Source organism: Protopterus annectens, chromosome 3.part1, assembly GCF_019279795.1.
Source record: "Protopterus annectens isolate FY-2018-M chromosome 3.part1, PAN1.0, whole genome shotgun sequence".
NCBI lineage: Eukaryota > Metazoa > Chordata > Ceratodontiformes > Protopteridae > Protopterus > Protopterus annectens.
The window spans coordinates 1482276695-1482301012 of record NC_056732.1 but is presented as its reverse complement, the minus strand read 5'-3'; the positions used below and the strand labels follow the sequence as shown (position 1 = coordinate 1482301012).

At 40.7% G+C, this 24318-nt stretch overlaps 1 protein-coding gene across 3 annotated transcripts in view; it reads right to left on the bottom strand.

Moving 5' to 3' along the window:
• STK31 (serine/threonine kinase 31) overlaps positions 1-24318 on the bottom strand; it is a 5081810-nt gene that overhangs the window by 867613 nt on the left and 4189879 nt on the right. For 2 of the 3 annotated variants that reach the window (XM_044067546.1, XM_044067545.1), the window contains one exon: positions 7600-7725. In XM_044067546.1, the coding sequence (XP_043923481.1) occupies positions 7600-7725 (126 nt within the window). Of the gene's footprint in view, positions 1-3301; positions 3484-7599; positions 7726-24318 lie in introns of those variants that run through there. The other variant, XM_044067547.1, reaches the window with a different exon arrangement.

The following is a 24318-nucleotide window of genomic DNA, read 5'->3' as shown; positions in this document are numbered from 1 at the left end:
GAAGAAGTCAAGGGAACCTATGGAACCAAGGACAATGGGCCCGAAGCCAACGTATGAGCCAAGCTCACTGGAGCCGACTTGCCTCCCCGGACCTGACTGGCGAGCGTTGGCCCTTAGACTCGGGTTCAGATGTTTCCACCAGTATCAGCTCTGGACATTCTGACTCAGTAGTCTGAGGTCAGATTGAAGAAGAATCAGAGCAGAAGGGGAGGATGCAGTTGATCTGAATCCCTCAATGGATCCAATAATGATTTGGTCAACACTGGTGTCTTTGGCAGCCTTTGTACCACTCGATCCACGTCATCATCAGACAGGCTCCTGGAAGACTGAGTCAAGGGTGCTGGGGACTTTGAAGGTTGCAAAATAGGAGACCTGAGGGTTGGAAAGAATGTCTCCAAGACTGGAGACCAGCTCCGACTCTAAAATTCCTTTGGCACCGAAACAGATGGTGTTGGAGCAGATGATTTTTTGGATCTGGTGACAAAAGTGTTGGCATTTTTTTTTGATGGCTCCAATGGAGCTCTAGAAGATGAAGATGTCTTCTCTGATTTGTCAGATTTAGTGAAAGTAGGCTTGTCCAATTTAGATAAGCCCAGACTTTCTTGAATAGCCTCTGAGAAGGAGGTTTTTAAAAGTCCTCTCAAAATTAGTTTATTTTTTCTCTCCAGGAAAGCTCTATGCTCTACAGCTGAAAGAGTGACAAAGAGAGCAAGACCCCTGAGATGGACAGCTCCCAGACAATAGACACAGATAATGCGTCAGTCAACATTTTCTGTCCACATTCCTCACATTTTTTTTAAAAACAGATGATTTTGAATCTTTAGAAGACACTGTAGAACAGGAAAAAATATCTAGTTAGCTGGAGGAAAAAAATATGTATATATATATATATATATATATATATATTTTAAACAAGCAACAATTACCACCAAAACAAAGTTAAAGGAGCTTTTACAGGACGGCACAGTCCTCTACCTTAAATGGGCTATGCCGAGAGGCAGAAGGGGAACGGAAGGGAGATAGCCCTCTAATTTAAATGAGCTAAGAGGAAGGCAGCACTCTACGTTAAACAAACTATCAGAAAAAAGGGGAGTAGGGAGGAATCAGAAAAAAGGAGCCCTCTAACTTAAACGGGCTATAGAAAAAGTAAAGAAGAAGCCGGAAGAGGGATAATAAGGCCTTTATGAAAGATGACGGCCAACCAGCAGGAGAAAGGATAACAGAGGCACAAGTATACTAAGAAGCACAATAAACCACAACTATTAAGCACTAGTACCAAAAATAAGCAAATTTGAAACAGTGGCAGGACATTTTAAGTTATACTTAGCCAGAGCTAGCTGAATGAGCACCCAATCTTGTTTAGCAGCAAATGAGATCTGGGAAATGTTCCTTGGGTATGCTGGGATAGGGTTTAGCCATGAGCTAGTGTAAGACCTTAAGCTTGTATATATAAAGGCCTAGTCGGATCAGATCCAAACCCATCCTGGTAAGAATGAAGGTGAGATTGGACAACAACACATATATGTACATCTTTAAATATTAAAGTTTTATCTTTCTAATAGGAACAAATGTTCCAAACTGAAAGTCATACACAGACTTGAGATAACCTAAAAGATAGGTTATCCACGCTAAGATGAATGGTACTATCCTGTGTTTCTACTATGTGCTGCCACACTTTGTCTCATCTTTATAGCTCTCTCAGCTGGGAAAACACTTGAATGCTTTCAGAAAACATTTTGATCAGGCCATTTCCCTTTAACAGATGGTCTCCTAGAGACATGAGAACCAGACACAAAACTACCAAGCATACCTTTGCCCACTAGAAAAAAAAGCCTTGTAAAATTCAATATTATTTTCATTTACTTGCTTTTTCTTAAAACTTGATACTAGATTAAGCTAAGTGCCTTAATCCAATTTCTTTACTATGCAACAATAAGGAAAAAAGCACATTTTTCTTTTGTCATGCTCTTTTAACCAGATTTTTCTTTTTTTTTACAATGCAGCGCCTACATTTCTTAAAACTGAACAAGGAAAAAGAGAGAAGTGAGAAAGCAAAAAAAGAAAAAAAAAACATGAGCACCTATTTACATCAGTATCCTCATTACACTTAAAAATAACTGAGAAAACTTTTATTTATAGCATACAAAGAAATCATGCACTATTAAAATAGTACCATTAAGGGAAAAAAATAGTTTTACTTACAGTTAACTTTCTTCCCCTCTCCTGAGCATTTTTCCGAACATTAATGACAACGTATGGCATATTCTTTTGCATCCCCTACAAGTTTAACAATGTCCAAAAAAGTCCAGTATTTCCAGATTTTCTTGTTCTGTCATGTTTCACAAATATAATTATTGCTTTTTAAATCCACAATGGTCAATTTCCAAGTTACTGATTTTATTGTTGTTCATCTTCATCTCCCAAATTATGTCTCTGCTTCATTTTTAACATACTCTCAATTCTTCTAGTCGACTGTTGTGCTCTCTTACTTCTCTCAAACATTTTCCATTGAAACACTGGAAATTGGCGCAGTCTTTCTGTGGTCCTTATTACCAAAAGAACAAGAAGCAGAATCTCCTCCTGTTTCACACCTCACTTTTTGAGGGACAAACTTTTGTATTTCTTCCTTAGTGTGAACTACATCAGAAAATGATTTTGTTCCTCCAGGGAAAAATATTTTGAAGATAGTTGGGTGCAGCAGTTTAAATCTCATGCCTGCTTCTCAACATTCCCCGAATAATGGAATAAATTTACTCCTCTTCTGCCTCGTGTAAATGCATAGTCATTCTCCACAAACACTCTGCTGTTTCCCACTTTTAGTATTTTGTTCTTCTACTACAGTTTTGTCAGAATCAACTCCTCCTCCTATTGGCAAGATTGCATCTTAATTATTAAAGGTCTAGGTTGCTTTCTTCTCAATACTATGGCAGACGCAGAAGCACTAGATGCAGTGTCAGCACAATCATGCACACTTTTCAAGGCATTTTTAGAAACCTGAGACAAATTAGCCACAATCTGATTTAAGTATGACCTCCCTTCGGGAGATTGTGAAGCAGAAAAAATCTGTCACATTACTAGCATATTTAAGCATAAAGGTGAAACACAAATGGAAGGCACAATGAAACAAACTGCTGTAGATAAAATACAAAAGAACTTTACTCCAGCAACCTTTTTAAAATAAAACCTTGTTTAAAATAATGAAAGATAAGCGCTTTTATTCATAAATACATGAACTTCATAAGTTAACAATGCTGGAAGTACACTGCCATTTTAAAGCTTTTGCGTTTTCTGCCTGGTATATTTAAGCATAAACATTCGCATATAGCCCTCTTAAGTGAGGATTCTGAAGGTTAAAGTAGAGGAAAAAAATCTCTTGCCCAGTCTGTCCAGCAGTTCATCCTCTTTATTCTAAGAAGTGGGTTGGGGTAGTAACAGTTCTCTTTCCTGCTTGGAGCATTTGGAGAGGTGGTAGCTGGGTCTACTCTAAAACAAGAAAAAAGTATATGTTAGTCTGAGAAAGGCAGGCAGAAGAGGAGGAATATGTGCAGTATGTGGAGCTTCCTGTTCTAATTAATCATATCTAACCAGTTCATGAGGGACATCAACGGGTTCCCAAAAACATCCAAGTCTGGAGAGACTCTCCAAATGCTGCATTTCAAATTCACTTTCCAAAGACTAAGAGCCTTGAGCCATGGATCCCTCTGGTGATACTATTCTGTCTTTGCCAACATCAAAACTGATGAACAATCATCCTCTTTAGGAGTAGAGGAATAATGAACAGGATTAGTCACTTGACACCAAAGATTAAAAGCCGGAGACAGAGTCCTACATAAGGTAATGATGTCATTTTTTACTATAGAAACCATTTCCTTATTTTGTTTACTATTCTTATGAATATCTCTGGACAAAGACTTAGATAAGAAGGCATGCCATCACAGGCAAGTGGTCTCTTTCCTCAATCACCTTGAGAAGACCCTCCTAGCGTGTCTCCAGTACCTCAAATAGATGATTCTCCCATGCCAAGATTGGACACTGGAACAGCTAAAAGAACATGTCTGTCCCCTGATCCATGATGGCAGGCAAGCCTACAGGACAGATTCAAGGAAACCAGCAAGTGGTCTGAGGATCCAGCAATGGCCAATGCAGTCACCTGCCAAGGGCTAAGGCACTGACTAAGCCTGTGTTATAGGCACGGGGCCATGCTTAACTGTTTTTTTTTCTTAACAGGTACTTTAGAAGGAGGAACAGCAGGTTAAGTATCAATGATGTAGCCATGGAAGAAGCCTGACTACCAGTCAAAAATCTAGGAGGAGTCAGTCGGAATGCATGTTGTCACTTAGTTCACATAAGCATGTCTCAATCTCCAAATCAAAAGTAGCAGAAGCAAATCATAATACTGTCCAAATGCAGAGTAAAGATATCCCTTAACACATTTTTAGAAATAACAGTCAATAAGAAAGCAGTCATGATGTGTGCACTAGCAGCTTAAATACCACACAAATCCCATTCTCTGCCAAAATTTTAAATATTAAACAATTCCATTTTAACATGAATATCCATTTAAAACAATCATCTGTAGCTTAAACCTACATCAAATACCTAGACAACAATTCCTAGCATATAACACCTGTAATCAAGGAAAATCTACATATGTTCATTTAAAGCCAGTTTTCTTAACTCATTCACTCCAATGGAGCTCAGGAGGCTTGCACTGTAACCTCCAATGGGCAGAGCCTAAGCTTTTTGACAGAATCAAATTATGTCCTCAAATTTCAAACAAATATTCATATCTCTGGAACAATCAGGGTTATGAAAGAAGTATAAATGCTAAACTCTTCAATGCAAACTATTTTTATAGTGGTAGTATTCTTTAGGTTCTAGGTATTAAACTGAATTTTATAAGTCATAGTAAACACAGCAACTATTGCATTTGTAATATTTTGTAAACAACTTACAATAGCTCAACAATCACTCAAGTTACACAATACTCTCACAGCAGCATTTTATTCATCTGAGAACTTTCATACAAGGCAAATGAGTTCTGTCTGTGTTACTTGGTTGTCTAGACATTTAGAAAAATGTGAAAATTATATCTATATAAATTAATATCATAAAAAGAACTGTTAATATCACTTTACCTGCACTACACAGAGGTCAAATATTAATGCAGTTGAGTTTGCCATTATGTAAGCTGTAAGATGAAATCTTAAAACCTTGTACATAGCATTGTCTTGGAATTATTGATGCAAATATGAACAAGCAATATTTGATGCCTAGAGGCATCAGTAGGAGTTAACTGCAGATGCACCTGGAGGCATTACTCGGATGTAATGAGTTAAATTAAGAGCAATTCTGACCACAAATAAATTGTATATATATGTATGTATATATATATATATATATATATATATATATATATATACGTATATGTGTATGTATATATATATATATATATATATATATATATATATATATATATATATATATATATGTGTGTGTATGTATATATATATATATCTATATATATATCTATATATATGGATCTACTACTATTCACCGAAAGCACATTTCACCGTGCACTTTTCACCGAAAGCACATTTCACCGAAAACACAATTCACTGAAACGCATTTCACCGAAAGTTGTAGATGGCCTTTTCCCCACTGTAGTGCGACCCTGGATAGTATATATAGTAAGGGGGGGGGCATAGCCCCCCATATATTTTAAATATTTTGAATTATATACATGTAATTGCAATATATTACTGTTCTCTGACAATAATATATACATAAAATATGTGAGGGGGGCTATGCCCCCACCCCCCTTTCTATTTATACTAACTCCAGGGTCGCACTACAGTGGGGTAAAGGCCATCTACAACTTTCGGTGAAATGTGTTTCTGTGAATTGTGTTTTCGGTGAAATTAACTTTCTGTGAAAAGTGCACTCCGATTTTCGGTGAAATGTGCTTTCGGTGAATAGTAGTAGATCCATATATATATATATATATATATATAAATATATACACACACACACACACACACGCACACGTGTGTGTACACATACATATGGATCCCTATCAGATGACCAAACATCCAAAAATTCGAAAGTCATATGGCCAAGACCATATAATTGAATTTTTGGAAGTTTGAACATCCTCAATGGAGACTGACGTACAGTGCAGAACAGGAAATTTACCATTTTCTTCACTGTAGTATGATCTCAGAGTTGGTTTATTTAATTAGCAGGGTGTGTGTGTGTGTGTGTGGGGGGCACATGCCCCCCCCCCCCCTGCAGAAATGTAAATGTTTATTTTTTTATCAGATGTTCGAAGTTTCAAAACATCCATCAAATGGTTTTGGCCATACAATTTTTTGAAGTTTTGCTTTGTGCTTTTACAGACACAGGCTACCTCCTTAGCCTCCAAAATACAACCACTTTCTAATGTACCTCTCTGATGCCAGACTGTAATGAAAGGACAAATGACCACAGCAAACAATTTGCTCTTCTCTGGTATATATTGTCCCCATCCTCTTCAAGCCATGACAATAATCACTTCACTTTGATCAACTTACTGCCCTCTGCTTTCATCCAGACTGCTTCTCCAAACCAGACAGCCACTTCTGATGATCACCAGAGATGTGTAATTAACAAAAGCCATGACAAGTAACTTCCTCTTGCTGCAATAGTCATAATAACGCAGACTGTGAAAAATCAGGTTTGTGCTGTGGTCATTGTGCTGTTAACACAGCTCATAAACACAGCTAATTTCCTGCCAGTAAAAAAACAAAATACATACCTGCAAGAGAAACTTGTATCTGAACTGCAGCATCTGCTCCCCTTTGCAGTCTCTATCCAGAAAGACTACAAACTGCCAGGAAAGCAGAGTAATATGTGTTGGCTATACATATCCTGCAACTACTTTAGTGGGTACAGTAAGACTTCATGTGAATGAATAGCATTACTTCTCTTTTTCAAGTTATATTTCCCAATAGTTTTAATGGGAAACTGGAAGAATTATTGGCTAATACAGTTACTGTATTAACCAATAATTATTAACCTAATGGTGTCCTAGACTAGAGACTTTTTCCCCTTTTTTAAAACAAAATTGCTCTTGCTCTGATCTAGAAAAACATTTTTTAAATACTTGAATTTTTTTTTGCTGACCTTAAAATAAAAAGTTAATAACAAGATAACTCAGAACCTTCTATGCTGGGCCATAACTCTGCAATTAAGCAAGGAAAGATGTGTTTTTAGCTACATGCAAAATGGACAGAAGAGATCCTTTAAGGCCATGCTACTCCTAAAAGTTATCATTCACTCTATATATGAATATTAGTACCAGCCATACAAATGCTGACTGCACAAAACCACCCCCCAAGAAAAAGCAGAAATATAAGAGTACACAATGTATACTTAACAATTGACTCTCTTTGCAATACAGAACATTTATGGATCTCAGAAACAATTACACTCTGCTATACTTAAAATGCAATGCAACCAATGAAATGTTCTCCAGTATGACATGCAATGACAAGCAGAAAATGAAACAGTTTCCTTGAAAGACTACTTATTACCAGCAATAAAGTTATCACTACTTACCTTGCAGAAGAAGAGAAACATGATGTGAAGCAATCCTGAATCTTCCTTGCAGTTGGACCAAGCTTTATGGTATCTTGCTGCTCTTTCCACTACTTTAGCCTCAGTGGCATTATCTACAGAGTAACCCTATGGATAATGATTAAATAAAAAAAAAATAAGTTATATACTCACCATAATGTTCCATCTGTGTTGTCCATTTTCATTCTTTCTCAATAAATGGGTTTGGATCCAATCCTTAGATCTGACTCAACCACTAAGATTCTAGAATCAGACTCTCAAGCTCCTCCCTTATCCATAATGCCCATGACCACCACCATACCTCAGATCAAGTTTGCTGCTATGAAACGTATGGCGAGTACATAACTTCTTTATCAGATGTTGTCATTTTCATTCTTTTCTCAATGAATGGGAGAATCCTCAGCTATGGTAACCTTGGGTGGCCCTCATGGAATGATGTTCTGGAAAACTGTGGAACCAAAGGTAGCTCCATTTCTGGAGATTATGTCCAATTAGATGACAAAGGGTGTATTCTCTCTTTGTTTACAAATTTGGGAAAGAAAACTGGCAATTTGATGACCTTATTGATACTGACTTCAGAAGCAAGTTTAGTAGGATGGAAGGATTTGTACATAAACTAACCCTTTTTTGTGAAATATCAAATACGGTGGTTTGAAAGATAGTGCTTGGAGTTCAGATACTCATCTTGCAGAAGTTATAGCCACCAGAAAGTCAATTTTCCAAGAAAGAAACTTGATATCTACTTTAGTTGCTGGTTCAAAGGGAAAAAGTACAAAGGTTTGCAAAACCTTAGTGAGGACCCAAGGTGGTGTAGGGTCCTTTATTGGAGGTCTAAGTAAAATAGTACCGTTAAAAAGGCCTTAGATAACTTAGATGATGCTAAAGAAGAAGCATTACCTCCAGTGTGAGTTTGAAATGCCTGCTAACTGAACCTTAATAGTGGAAAAAACTGCTCCGTTTTGAAAAAATCAAGGCAAGGAAATCTACAACAGCTGAAAGCAGGGAGGTAAGGGGATCTAACTCTCTCTCTGATGAGCCCAAAAGGAAAACCTTTTTCCAATTACTTTTATAAATTCTCCTAGTCGAAAGTTTATGAGAAGAAACCAGGATTTTTTGAACTGGAGAGAAAAGCCTGAAATATCTAGCCATCATCATAACTGGAGAAACCCTGCAGTCAACTTGAGGCCTGCAATGTCCAGGTGAATCTGCCCTGAGAGATGAGATAGGAGATCTGGAGTGGGTTCCAGCATCCAAGGAGGATGCATTACACGAGACCAAAGGAAGAGGAACCACACCTGTCAAGGCCAGAAGGGAGCAATGAGGATTACTGTGCTCTTCAAATGAAGGACTTTCTGAAGAAACTCAGGAATTAGAGGCAGAGGAGGATAAGCATAAAGGAGACCAGAGGGCCAAACATGGACTAAAAGCAACTTTCGGTGACTGTACCTGAGGTGGAATAAGGGCAAAGAACTTGCTACATTTGTTGTTTTGGGGACATGCAAATAGGTTGAAGCAAAGCTAACCCCATTTGAGGAAGATCTTGTTAGCTACTAACTGGTTGAGAGACCACTCATGAGGCATAAGGATGGTCCTGCCGAGTTTGTCCGCTAGAATGTTGGATTTCCCAAAATGCACATTACCACAAGAAAAGAGATTGCCCAATGCCACACTCGCATTGCTTCTTAACAAAGGGGGTAGCATCGGTTTCCCCCCATCTGTTGATGTACCAGACTACTGATATGTTGTCCATTTGTATCACAACAGTCCCTAGACGGAGAAAGCTCTTAAAGGCTTGCAGTGCTAGAAGTAAGTCTCATCTCTAGGACAATGATATGGAAAAATTGGTATTGTGAGGACCAACAGTCTGTTCTGAATAATGGCCCCCAAATGGGAGGCGTCCATGGTCAACTTGGGGGGAGGAAGGATAAATGGATGACCTTGATCGATCTCCTCGGGGTAAATTCACCAAAGAAGAGGCTTTTTGCAAGCCTGAGACAATTTTATCAGATGTTTTAAGGGGTTATGAAGAAAAGACCATTGCACTGCCGGGGTCCATTGAAGAATTCTCAATTGGAAATTAGCAGTGTAAATTAAAGTAATTGCAGCAGCCACTGACCCAAGCTCTCTGAGGGCCAATTTTGCTGGGAGAGAAGGAAAAGACAAAATCTGTCTGACATATGCATTCAATGTAAGAACTCTGTTCTGAGGCAAAAGACCTAGAGAACTGACTGTGTCCAAGCAAGCCTCTATGAACTCCAAGACTTGAACTGGTTGAAGTTGTGATTTTGGTATACTGATAGTGATTTCCAGTGAGTGAGATAACTGGAGTAAATAGTCTTTGGCCTTTACAAGTAGATGCCTGGCTGGAGCAGTAAGAACCAGTCATCTAAGTAGAGAAGTACCCTGAATCTGAGCAGTCACAGGTGAGCTGCTACTGCTGTCATGCATCTGGTGAAAACCCTGGGGGCTGAGGGGAGACCAAAGGGCAGGGCTCTGAACTGAAAATGACTGGCACCCAGCCAGAAGCACAGATACCTTTGAGAGTGGCTGTTCATTTTGATGTAATAGTACGCATCTTAAAGATCGACCGAGCACATCCAGTCATCCTTCTGTCAGACAGGTAAAATGGACTGAACCATGATCATCCAGAATTTGCATTCTTTATAAACTGATTTAGATAACCGAGATCCAGAACAGGTCTCAAGTCCCCTGTCTTTTTTGGCACTAAAACATCTTGAGTAAATTCCGGATCCTGATTGGTCTGGTGGGACCTCTTGGACGACTCTCTTATCTAGCAAGTTTCTGATCTCTTGAGCTGCTAAGCACCCTGTGACTGGGTGGAACATTGGGAAGAGTTTTTCTTGCTTTTACAGGAATTTGTAGAAAGGGAAAGAAATATACTCTGGATATGATCCTTTGCACCCAAGAGTTTTGTGATGGCTATCCAGGCTTTTTGGTGCATGAAAAAGCATCCCCTGACTGCCTCCAGGGAGGGACAGTCGGGCAACTTTTCAGGAGTGCTGGAAGGATCTGAGAAAGAATCTCAAGATCCTTGGTTCTGCGGACTCCCTCTGCCTCATGGGCAACATCTACTATGGTAGTTATTTCCTCCTCTGCCTCTGGGGGAAAAATCCTCATGTGAGTCTTTGAAAGAACCTTGAGATTTCCTGAACCACATATTCTTAACATTATGTTGATTCCCAAAGAAAAGTCTCTGCAGGGTGAAAAAATGGATTCCAACAACAGACGTCTTCCCATCCTGTTCACTATGGGAGAGAGTCTCTAACTGTTGGCCTGAACAAAGAGGATCAATCACAGGGAGCACTGATTAATGACACCTTGAAGGGGTCCGCAAAATCGCATAACTGCATCCATGCATGTCATCTTATGGTTATGCCCGAACCTTCCACCCTCGAGGTAACTTACATAGCATGCGAGATTAACCTCATGAAAGTGATTGCAACTGATTGTAGGGTGGCAAGTCACAAGGAAAAGGACTTCTGTTCCTCTGTGTACATGGACCCTGGGGCAGAACTAGAGTGTTCCTTTACCAAGTCCCTCTGTAATCTGGTCAAATGTGTTAAGTAGTTCAGTGATTGCAGGGCAAATGTCACTGACACATACACTTTCTTCCCAAATATGTCCAACGCCCTAGACTCTCTGTTAGGGGGCTGGACAGTGGAGCTTTATTCGGCTAGCTCCTTTTTGGTGGCTGCCACAACAACCATGGCATCTACAGGAATCCCTTTTGTCCAGTACTATCAGCAGGGGCACTCAATATTTTGTCAGAGCACTTGGAGATATGTTCCACAGAATCTTGTTCCTTCCATGCGATGCAGGAGAAAAGGTCTATAAGCTCATCTGTGGTGGGGTAACCCAAGATGTAGATGGACAAGACCTGATGGCTTCCAAGAACACCAGTTCCTCCTGGGAAGTGTTTTGGAAAGACCAACCACATTTCTGGCAAAGGATCTCCAAGATGTCTCCAAATGAGACATCTTCAGGTGGAAATCTAGGGGACCCTTCCCCTTCATCAAAATTGGTGTCTTCTGTGAGGGACTCTCGTGGGGAATCAAACTGCCTCCTACTGCACACACGCTTCCGAGGAACGTCCTCAGTGGGATGTTCTGAGGATGTATCAAAAGAGATGGGGAATTACCTGGTGGGAACTGCTTGGAAGCTCATTTGGGCTGGCTGCCCTGAGGTAAGGGATGAGAATACTCAAAGAGGGAACAGGATATGAATCCGAAGAAGGAAGTCTCAAAACTACTCTGGGATGAGAAATTGCCCCCTCCACCACCTCAAAAGCACAGGGACCAGGAGAAGCAGAGGACAATCCCACCGGAGCCAAGGCTCTAATAGAAGACAATCCCTGGGCCTCACCAACTCTCTGCTCTGAGGGAGGAGTCGCAGCCAAGCTATCCAACACCATAGCTCTGACAGGAAGCGCTGGCTCCGATAACCTCAGATTCTAAGTCAAGCCCCTTGGCTCCGAAAGCCGTTGAGCTCCAACAGTGTTGCAGTCAAATTGGGTCAGGGAAGTACCCAGAGTCAAAGAAATAACCTTCAGATCTGACGGTTCGACTCTCCAGGCTCTCGGATCCAAGGACTCCAAAGAGACTGGTCAGATCAGAGGAGGAGCAATTACAGATTGAAAGGAAGGTTGGCAACCCCTGGATCCGATGGGAGATGGAGCTGGGAAAACCCCCATCTAGATCTGTGTCCTGAGGAATCTTCGTATCATCCTATGCACTTCCGACTCGGACAGACTATGGGAAGACCTAATGGAAGAGGAGTTGTGGAAGGTGGCCTTGACAACTTCTTGGCAGTCTCTTGCAAAAAAGGAGACCTTAATCTTGGGGAAACTGGCTCTGGAGACAACCTGGGAGCATGGGCCTGAGGACACGACACAGCAGACGGTGTCAGATCAGACAGCTTTGGATCCAAAGTCTTAACAAACCTTTTCAGGAGGTTCTAAAACAGGAGTAAACTGAGGAGACAGGGCAGGTGAGTGTTTATGGTGCTCGCTGGCTCCTTCAATCTCTGTGAGAGGGTTTGAGCCCCTGAAGAAGTAGTACCTGAAGATGGAGCTGAAGCATGAAGGAAGTCTTTCAAAATAAGCTTATCCCTCCTGTTGTTTATGGCCCCTGGCATTAAAAGCCATGCATACGGAACAAGAGGTGTCCAGATGTGATGGGCCCAAACAATAAATGCACTCCCTGTGGGCAGCAGAACTGGGAATCTTATGCCCACAGGAAGTGTATTTTTTAAATCCAGTCAGCTTATTAGCCATACTGGTAAACATTCACAAAAACAAGTTTAAGAAAAATTGTCCTTTTTTTTTTTTCCTCTCTCACAGAGGAACAAGGAGAGAGAAGAAATGTATTAATTACCCATGATGGTATTCTAAAGAGAATACCTAAGGGTATAGAAAAAGGGAGAACAAACTACCAATAATGGTGGTAGGAAAATACCCAAAAACTCATTGGAGAAGGTTATAGAGGGTAAGGGGGTTAAATTCACTAAAAAAGATAAGAAAATGGTGAAAAGATAACAAAAATAGTGAACTGTTCACTCACAAAACCCCTGAAAGAGCTCAAGCAATCACAAATCCAACTATCTTGAAGAGTGACAAACTACATCTGGGATATGGCAGTGGTCAGGGGCATTACAGATAAGACAGGAGTTTGAGAGTTGGATCCTAGAATCTTTAGAAAGTGGCAGAGTCAGATCCAAGGATTGGCTCTGAACCCATTAGCTAAGGAAAGAATGAAAATGACACCATCAGTTCAAAACTCTGTGCAGCAGTAATTAGTAACATTAAAAAGTATCCAGTATTGAGCTAAAATACTCCATCTTCTTCATGAAGATCTTCTGTACATATTTCTCCCAAAACTTTTTGACAGGTGAAACATAAAGCTAATACCAGATACTGATCCCTGTTGTGTAAGCCATGATGAAAAACTGCAGGAAAGAATAACAAACGCTACTGTTATGTGAAACCTTCAATGTACAGTACGGGATCATTGCATCAACTGATCTGTGACAAAAACATTTCTGGTTGGCCAACTTTTAAGATTTCTGTTTGGTCTGGCCTGCCAATTTACTTCAGAAGGTTATGGCTATTACTTCCTAATAAGCGTAGTCAGGGAATGACTGCCGTAATTTCCACCTGCAAACCAAGTAACTCAGCAAATCCTTTAATTAGCTGGTGTTGCTGGACTAATGTGGGCAACAAGCACTTTTTTTTTGCCTAGAGGGTGCATCTGGTTTAAAAAAAATTAATTACAATTTAAAAAAGAAGTAAAATTCTCTATCCTGCAATTCGCAGTTTGGTTAATTCTCTCTGTCATTTCTGGTCTGATTGGCATACACAAGCCTCCTCGCTTTTGCATGCAGTTGTGCTGTGTGTATAACTGGTCCCTGAAACATTCATTAAAACATCATCACCTGAAGCAGAGCACAGTATGTAAGAGACAGCAAAAAGCATAAAAAGATTTAATAATATATATTTCATCTAACAGGGAACTTCAGCCACAGTTAACTGAGAGATAAACCATACAAACAAAGGGGGTAGGGCAGGAAAATATACCCACTAGAGAGACATTTTGCAAATCAGTTGACAATAAATGAGTACTTACTATTTTTATCAGACATCTTGAGACCTCAGTAGTGGCTTAACTTGATGTTGATGTACTTCCAAGCAACATAATTAAAATTTTAGAATGAGCAAAAGTTAAAAATCATAGGGTCAAACCTTGCTCCTAGAGCAGGTGCCTGAACAGTAATGCTTGTAAAAAGCATAAATCAAATAAACGTGATACATATTTCCACAATGAAAACATTCACTGAAAGCAAATGGAGTCGTGGTGGAGTGCTGTCTCTCAGCAGCATTTCCAATGGGCATTTAGATTAGGACACTGCACTTAGCAATCCACTTTTAAACATTATGGACAGCTCATGCAAACACCTCCAAACAAATCAGCCAAGGAGCCTTTCTGCAAATTCTGGGCTGTTGGTACACAGCCCAGAGTGTAAAGGACTCTTTCTCCTCCGATATCTATGTCTGAAGGGAAATGGAAGTGAGTAAGATAGTTTAGTTACAATATATAAAACTGTGTGCCGTCCTTGTATAAAATAACATTCACAAAAAGGCTCATCTTGTAAAATTCGATGTCTCCATGAATTCCTTAATGTATGACATTTAAACCCAAAAAATAAAAAATCTTGGTAAGAAATATATATGTATATATGATGTAAAATCATACATAATGCACTGCCCTGCAGTCTAAAATGATGACCTAGAATCTTCTGTTTACAAGTTTTTGGTTTAAACGAACCAAAAAACTATGCTCAGTAAAAAGCTCTAAGCAATTTATATTTATCCGAGTGAAAGCGCTTGGTGAATTTCGTTTAATAAAAAGTTTCGAAATAAGACTGAGTAGCCCTTGCATTTTAAAGAGGCTTACTATTTATTCTTTAACTTTGCTTCCGAGTCCTGTTTATCTGAGTTCTATTGCTTCGTGGTATTTTTTGTTCTTTTGGATTTACTAGTCACAAGCATTTTATATCACAAACCATACTGACACCCTCCCAGTTGCAAACATTATACATGACTTATAATGTACCCAATCTTTCTCACAGAAACATAACATAGCTCATTTTAAGTCCTGCTGCTTTCTAGGCCTCATTCCTCCCTTGTATGTACTGTTCCCACAATTCCCATTTTTTCCCATGTAGTTCGCTCCTACCCTTTTCTAGAGATCTCAATTCCAGTTGTTTTCTCTCTCTTACTATATTCACTACTTCTTGTATAGTTGGTTCTTCTAGTAATTGCTTTTTTGGCAGCCACCAGAATTAGACACAGCTAGGCCTTACCATGTCTAGGCAATTCTGATTCTGTATCAAAGCTCAGAAAAATCATCTCCCTCGTCAGACCAATCTGCCCACCCACCATTTCTGACAGTGCATACCACAGGGATTCCTTAAAGTCCACCAACTCACCACACTCCCAGAAAATATGTTCCCAATTACCTCTTTCTTCCCCTTCACACTTCCAACATTTACTGTCTGCCTGAGGAAAAACTCTCTGGAGTCTACTTGGGGTATAAAAATATCTATGTAAATAGTTCCAGGCAAAAATCCTAAATCTTCCACATTTTGGTGCATATTTGGGAGACAAACATATATCCTCCTATTGTTTTTTTTTTTACTGCTTATCCAGTCTCTCTTCCCAAGCCCTTCTAACCTCCTCTGATTGATTATTGTAGCTATCATGCAATATCTTATATGCTCCAATTATTCCTTTTTTAATGGCAGTCTCTGTTTGAGATTCATTAAAAAAACTACCAGTGCTAGTCTTTCATTTAGGACCCACCCCATTTCTTTCTCTTTTGCTATACTCTGATATCAATCCCTGATAGGGAAGGCCATCTCTAACCTGCAGTGCAAATAAATTCTTGGCGTCTTCCCATTCTATCATCGTTCCCTTTCTAGTTATTTGCTCCCAATACCTTGGTTCCTTTCCCAGTTTTCTCCAATAAAATCCGGCCCCCTCTTGCCTACTACCTTTTATCTCTAATTGCAGTCATCTCTATTGGCAAAATTTCCTTTCTCCAGTCCTGTGTGGGTTTAGTTAATTGGTTCACTGATTAGTACTAGGCTAACTGCCCTTGCGAGCCATTTTAAGCCTATCCAATTATCCCTTGTGAGACTCAAACCCTGCACGTTGTGTTTGTAAGGCAAACACCTTAACCCATTAGGCCACCCTCTTAACATGCTTTCTGCTACTTTATGGTTATAATATTCTACATGATTACTGTTATTCTCCTTAAAGGTCTCCATTCAAAATCCCAGGCTCTCCTTGTTTCTTGAGCTTCCCCTGTGTTTCATCATCATCCCTTTCCACTTTGAATGATAATTTTCTGCTTGTGATATGTATAGGAGTCTTAAATGTGTAGTTCTTAAATACCCCTTCAAATTGGGTAATCCCAATTCACCCTGTTCTACTGGAAAAATCAGCTTATCCCACTTGACTCTTGCAGTCTTCCTCGCCCAGATAACGTCCTTCAGCTCTTTATTTATTGCTACCCACAACTCCTCTGGTTGATAGAAAAATATGCCTGATCTGTGTATAACACTACAGGAACTAAAAACTTTTTAACTGCTTGTATCTTACTATCCATATCCATAACAAAGCTTCCATTTTCTCAGTTTTTGTATTATCATTTGTTTAGTCTCTTCTCACAGATCCTTAGCTGCCACAGGTGAATTGGACACTCTAGATTGGCCCTAGGTGTGAGTGTGTGCATGTGTGTGCCTTCTGTGGAAGGTTGGGTGCCGGGCTGGCAACTCGACACCGTAAAACTCCACTGCCAATCATGAGCGGACAGATGATCCACTGTGGTGACCCCTAACCGGGAAAAGCCGAAAGAAGAAGAAGATTCTTAAATATTTCATTTTATGTCCCATAAATATGGGACCAGTTCTTGTGTGGGTATATAATTTACCACTATTGCTTCTGCTTTAGCTTCATTAACTTTTTATCCTGAAAAGATCTGCAACTGTCTCAAAATGTTCCACAACACTGTAATGTCTTTTTCTGGTTTTGTCAGGTACAAAATATCATCTGCAAATAAAGCCAGCTTTTCTTGACTACCATATCAATTATATCCTTGAATTTCTGAATCCTTATTTTCTTTGCCAATGGTTCTAAATCTAATACAAATAATAAAGGTGAAAGAGAACACCCCTGCTTGATTCCTCATGCTCAAGCAGAAATGATCAGAGAGGACCCCACCCACTTTAATTTTCTCCTCCAAGCCTTTATATACTCTCCTAATCAACCTTATAATTTTTTTCCAAGAAATGCAAATGTTTCCTTTGCCCTGCTCAAAGTTCCAACTTACTCTGTCAAATGCTGTCTCTGCAACAAGACCCACCACCAACAGTGATATTTTCTTACATTCTGCTTCCCTCTGGATCATCTATGTTCTGTTAATGTTGTCAAATGCTTGTATCCCCTCCACAAAAAGTACAGTTTTGTACCTACCATAAATGTAGATGTTCGAAGATCCACATTGCTGCAGTCCTTACACTTGGGTAGTCCGCTGTCCTCGGTCGGCCCGAATATCAAAGTATAAGGCTGACGTCGGTCAAGGCGCATTTGACTGACATCAGGACGTCAGGGTACAAATGCGCATGACCGACGTCATATCCTCAGTCTTTTCTTGCCCCAGATGTCAGAAGACCCTAAAAATAAAGGTCAAAACCAAAAGACAGCAAACAAACCAACAACCACCCGTGCACTAATTATATGTACAATATATACAATATACACAATATTTACAACCCAACCCACACAACCACCTCTAACTACAGAGGGGAAGGAGGGAGGGTAAATTGGACTGCAGCAATGTGGATCTTCGAACATCTACATTTATGGTAGGTACAAAACTGTACTATGTTCTTCATCTCACACTGCTGCAGTCCTTACACTTGGGTAGAATCCCAAAGCAGAGGTAAGGGAGGATGGCCAAACTATAAGGAAGCAGGAGCTGCCAAAATGCCCTGCAAAACAGCAGTGGCAAAACCAGCCCTGGATTTAGAGTAAAGTGGTAGGTGATAATGCCTAGAGAAAGTATGCACTGAACTCCAAGTAGCTGCCTCCAAAATATCCTTGGTTGCCACTCCCTCAAAAAGCTGTCAAGTGGCAGTAGCCCTAGTGGAATGAGGCCTAATCCCAGCTGGAATCTCCTTGCCATGATGGGAATAACAGAAAGCAATGCAAAACCCAATCCACTTAGAAATAGTTTGTTTTGACACAGGCTTGCCCTGAGAACTCAAAGCAAAAGAAACAAATAACTGCTGAGACTGCCTGAACCCTTTAGTTCTGTCCAAATAATATCGCAACTGCCTGTGTACATCTAAAGTGTGCAAAATCTTTTCCCCTTTATTTTGGGGATTTGCATAAAAAGTGGGCAAATGAATAGTTTGGTTTAAAGCCACACTAGAAACCACTTTAGGCATAAAGGAAGGATTAGTACGTAAAGATACCCTATCCTTATGGAAAATTAAGAAAGGCTCAACCGCCATAAGGGCCTGTAATTCAGATACCCTTCTTGCAGAGGTAATGGCCAACAAAAAAGCAGTCTTCCATGATAAATATTTCAACTCAGTAGTAGCTGCAGGCTCAAAAGGTTGTAGAGTGAGTTTCTCCAACACAAAATTGAGATCCCAAGCAGGAGTAGGAGCTCTTCGTGGGGGTCTTATATTCTTTGCCCTCTAAGAAATTGCTTGAACAAAGGATGAGAAAACAATGGCGGGTCACAGTCATAGTGAGCTGAAATTGCTGCAGCATGAACCTTAATAGAAGAGAAGGACAAACCTTTGTCCAGTAACTCAGTAAGATATTGAAGAGCCACACTTAAATTAGGCTCAGAAACATCAAAATCCTTTGCTGCACTCCAAAATAAAAATCTCTTCCATTTATCTGCGTACACTTTCCTTGTACTAGGCCTTCTAGCTTCCAAAATCACATTCAAAACTTGTTGTGGAAGTTGAGACCCTCTATGGTTCAAAACAGAATATGCCAGGCTGTTAGGTGAAGAGAGTGAAGTTTGACATTGAGCAAATGACTGTCCTCCTGGGACAACAGGTGTGGAATCGAAGGCAAAGGCCATGGAGGCTTCCGTACAAGACTTCTCAGTAATGGGTACCAGTGCTGTCGAGGCCAATCTGGAGCTATTAAAATCATCCTTGGCTTGTCCTGTCTGACCTTTAGAAGTACCTTTGGGAGGAGAGGCAGAGGTGGAAAGGCATACACATGAAGATTGCTCCAATTGAAAGAAAGAGCATCCACTTTCCAAGCTGTGGGATGAAACCTTTTTGTGCAAAACTTTGGCAGCTGATGGTTTAGTGGAGAAGTGAACAGATCTATGTCTGGAGTTCCCCATGACACTGTCAATTTCTGAAATACATGAGGATCCAATTTCCACTCGTGGGGATCCATAATTCATCTGCTCAACACATCTGCTAAGGAGTTCTGTGCTCCTGGCAGAAACCTTGCCTGAAGATTGAGCTGTAAACTGAGAGCAGTCTCCCACAAAATCATTGCTTGCCTGCATAGAGGATAAGAATGTTCCCCTTGCTTGTTGATGTACCACATGACAGTTGTGTTGTCTGTTAGAATCAACACCTGCCCTGGAAGAAGTAAATCCTTGAAAGCTACTAATGCAAACTGGACTGCTAACATCTCCTTCAGGTTGATATGTAGATGTTGTAGTCTGGCAGGCCACTTGTCTTGTATCCACTTTCCATTTAGATGAGCTCCCCAAGCTTTGTCTGAGGCATCTGTCGTTAAAATCTGACTCGCCTCTGGCCGGGTCACAGAGAGTCCCTTGTTTAGGTGACATTCCTGAGCCCACCACAAAAATTCCTTTTGAATGCAAGGTATTATTTGAATGACAGTGTCCAGATCCTGGCAGTGCTGTGTCCATACATTTTGAGATACCATTGCAGCTTCCTCATATGCAGTTTGGCATTGGGAAGCACCAGAATACAAGATGCCATGAACCCTAAGGCTTGAAGGACTGTCCTTGCAGTCAGCCCGGACTGATGAGATAGTTGATGGAAGTAAAGGGAAAGACTCTTTTGTTTGTCCGGGGTTAAAAGGCCATCTGGGATGCTGTATTCAGTCTTACACCCAGAAAGCACATGTCCTGAGAGGGTACTAGACTGGACTTTATTTCGTTCACAGAATACCCCAGGCATCTTAGCACTGCTATCACATATTCCAAATGGTGAAGAAGCTCTTCCCTTCCTTGAGCCAGAATCAGGCAGTCGTCCAAATAAGGATAGATCTGTATTCCTTTTAGCCTGAAGAAAGCTATCACTGGAGCCAGAACTTTCGTGAATACTCTGGGCGCAGTAGATAAGCCAAAGGGCAATGCAGAGAACTGATAGTGAGAAGTCCCAGCTCGAAAACGCAGATACTTCCTGCAACTTAGTCTGATAGGAACATGAAGGTAAGCCTCCTTGAGATCCAAAGTTACCATCCAATGATCTTTGCCCAACAGAGGTAAAAGCTGTTGTAACGTCAACATTTTGAACTTGGGAATGTCCAGAAAAGTGTTGAGGATAGATAAATCCAAAATTGGTCTCCACGTGTTCCCCTTCTTTGGTACTAGGAACAGGCGAGAATAAAATCCTAGGCCCACTTCTGGCATAGGGACCGGCTGTATGGCCCCTAGTTGAAGTAACAGAGAAATTTGCTTGTGAGCCTCTATTCTTTGTTGAGGAGGAACGTCTGGCATGCCTCTGAAAGGAGGCAAGGTATGGAAATAAAACCTGTAACCTTGGTGTATGATATCCAATACCCATCTGTCTTGGGTAATTAAACTCCAATTTTCTTTGAAAAGTGCCAACCTTCCTCCCAAAGGTGCTGCCAGACGAGAGGGCTCTGGCAGCCGAAAAGGTAAGTCATTGGGTCTGTTTACGAAAGGACTGACCCCTGCCCTCACCTGAAGACTGTGCAGGAGAACTCCCTGTTCTAGGCCTGAAAGAGCCCTGAGCTCTGCCCCTACCACGTCTAGATCTACCCCTAGACTGGGAATCATAAGAAGGATACGTCCACCCTTTAGCAGGCCAATTTCTACTAAACTTTGGAGGCTGAACCTGCAAGTCTGCATAGACTTAGCCTTGTCTTCGATTTTCTTTAAAACTGCTTCAACAGGAGAACCAAACAACACATCAGATTGTAAAGGAGCATCCAAAATCCTTGTTTTAACATGGTCAGATAAATTTTGATCCCTCAGCCAGGCATGCCTGCGAAGAACTGACCCAGTGGCAGCCACCCTAGACGAGGCCTGTACAGCATCAAAACCACATTGCAAAGAATGCTTACCCACCTGTTCAGAAACATGTACTAAATCTTGTAACTCTTTACAATCAATACCTTCCGCCAGAGCATCAACCTTAGACTTCAACTGTGAAAGGAGATAGTTTTGGTATTTTAACATGTGAAACTGGCAATTCAAAGCCCTCATAGCTAGAGTGGAAGAAGTATAAACTTTCTTTCCCCATCTATCCAAGGCCCTGGCTTCTTTATCTGCAGGAACCGGATTCTTGACAACAGAAGCCTTAACACCTTTAGGCCCCTGGCTAACAGTTTCTGGGTCTGCCCTAGGACTCTTAAAAAGATACTTATGAGCTTCAGGCACCCTGTAATACCTATCCGGTTTAACAGTAGCAGGAGGCAGAGAATCAGGATTAAGAGAAGCCTCTGCAAAAACATCTTCCACTACATCCAAAACAGGAGGTATAGCCAAAGGCCTATGCTGGGGTAAAAACAAAAATTCCCTAAGCCTTTTCCTGGAATCAGAGAAGTCCTGACCTTCCCACTTAAAATGCTCCCTCATGGAATGAAGAGTTTCTGAAAAAGAAAAATCCTCAGGAGGGGAAGCAGAAGGAGTAGAATCATCCACATCAGAATCAGAATAAGGAGAGTACTCCTGTAAGTCTTCAGCCGAAGACTCTGAAACATCCAAAGCCTGCTCAAAACTCCCTAGCTCAGGCTCCACCCTAGGTCTCTTATCAGGAGGGGGCAAAGAACCCCTAATCAGAGAAATCAAATATTCCGCCATTTTAAGCATATGCTTCTTGGGCACAGTTCCAGAAGAACTAGGGGTGACACCAACTGAAGCTAAACCTTGCCTGCCTCTAGGAGAAGCCTTAGAAACAGAAGGAGAGGGCCTAACCACCCTAGGCAGGGAGGGGAGTAAAGTAACCTGAGAAGCCCCATCACCCTGGCCTACCTCCTGAGAGGCCACATCCTGCAATAACAAGGTCTCTCCCTGGGATCCCAAAGAAACCTCCGGTGGAACCACCGGCTCCACCGACACCTCTAAAGAACCGGCGTCCGGTACGGACGGTTCTTCTAGCCTAGGCTTCACTGCTTTGTCCTTGCGCTTCTTCGAAGAAGCGGGCGTCGGAGCATCCGACGGCATTTTATAATTGCAGCGCTTCCCAAAGACTAACCTGGCACAATCTAATCTCCTCTTTATAGTGCGCTTGTTAAATCTAGCACAAGAGCGACACCCAACAACGTCGTGCTCAGGCCCTAAACAAGGAATACACAAAGTATGATAGTCTCTATGCGGTATCTGTTTCCCACAAGAAATACAATTATTCACTTTTTCTGACATCCGGAAACCACTGAGGCAAGAAAAAACTAAAATATTCCCCAACGGGGTATTTAGCCAACTTTGACTCGGTCTGAAACTCCGAAAACGAAAAATTTCAGAACGCCAACCGGCACTTGCAATACTGCTTCTGCATCGGACCATGCGGCAAAAAAGACTGAGGATATGACGTCGGTCATGCGCATTTGTACCCTGACGTCCTGATGTCAGTCAAATGCGCCTTGACCGACGTCAGCCTTATACTTTGATATTCGGGCCAACCGAGGACAGCGGACTACCCAAGTGTAAGGACTGCAGCAATGTGAGATGAAGAACATCCACACTGATCCATATCTATCAGGTTTGACATTACTTCTGCCACTCTTTTAGCCATTATAGACATGAACACTTTATAATCATGGTTTAGTATTGAAATGGGCCTTTATGAAGCTGGATATGATGGTTCTTTACCCTGTTTAGGTATTACAGCTACCACTACTTTCTTCCAGGATGGTGGTGCTTCGCTTCCTCTTAAGATACTGTTAAACAAAACCTTCCAGATCTTTATCAGTTTTTTCCTCCTAGCTTCCAAGTTTTCACAGGAATACCATCCATTCCTGGGGACTTTCCTGTAGACTGGTTATACATCACAATTTTTACCTCATCTCCTCCTACCCCTGTTAGCAATTGAGCCTCATCTAACTTTTACCTATGCATATTTAATTCTTCCATAAACATTTCCATTTGTATCTTTTCTTGATTTTTCATATTTCTCTGCTTTAGAGAAACTCTCAAATAATTTCCGAAGTACTTCTAATACCTTCACAGGATCTCTTGTTCCCTAAGTTTGGCAACTGCCCTTTCGGTTACTTAACAGCAATCTTTCTAAGCTTGTGGATATTATCAAGGTAATCCCTTATTTTCTGCCTGCATTCTGCAGTTTATCCTCTTCCTCTTCTGTGAGATTCCCCCTATTCTGCAATACTTCCACATTTGTCAGCACCTCTACATAATTCTTCTTCTTAACCATAGCTTCCTTTCTTTTATTTCCACTCCATTTTTAAACTCCAACTTAATTTTATCCCACTCACTAAATATATTTTCAGAATAAATTTCTATACTCTCTAACAGCTCCTGAATAATTTCCAGTATGCACTCCTTAAATTCCTCTCTTTTCAGCAGATAGGTGGGAAAGCGCCAACATCTCATTTTTATTTCAATACCTTGTGTTTTTATTTTAGCTATAACTGCTGCAAGATCTGAAATAGTTATAGGGCAAGTATCAATTAAATGCACATGTCCCTTTTATATCTTGGGGAATAATATGTAAATTCACTCTGAACTCCTATTACGGAATTCACATCTTCCACTCCAAATGCCTTCATAAATTTCTTCAAAAACCTACCCTCCTTTGTTATATTTTCCCTTCTGGGCCGCCCAGACACCTCATCTCTGCTGCAAATCAAATTCCAGTCTCATCAATAAGTAATATTCCTTGCTAAAAACTGATTTATTGCTACTA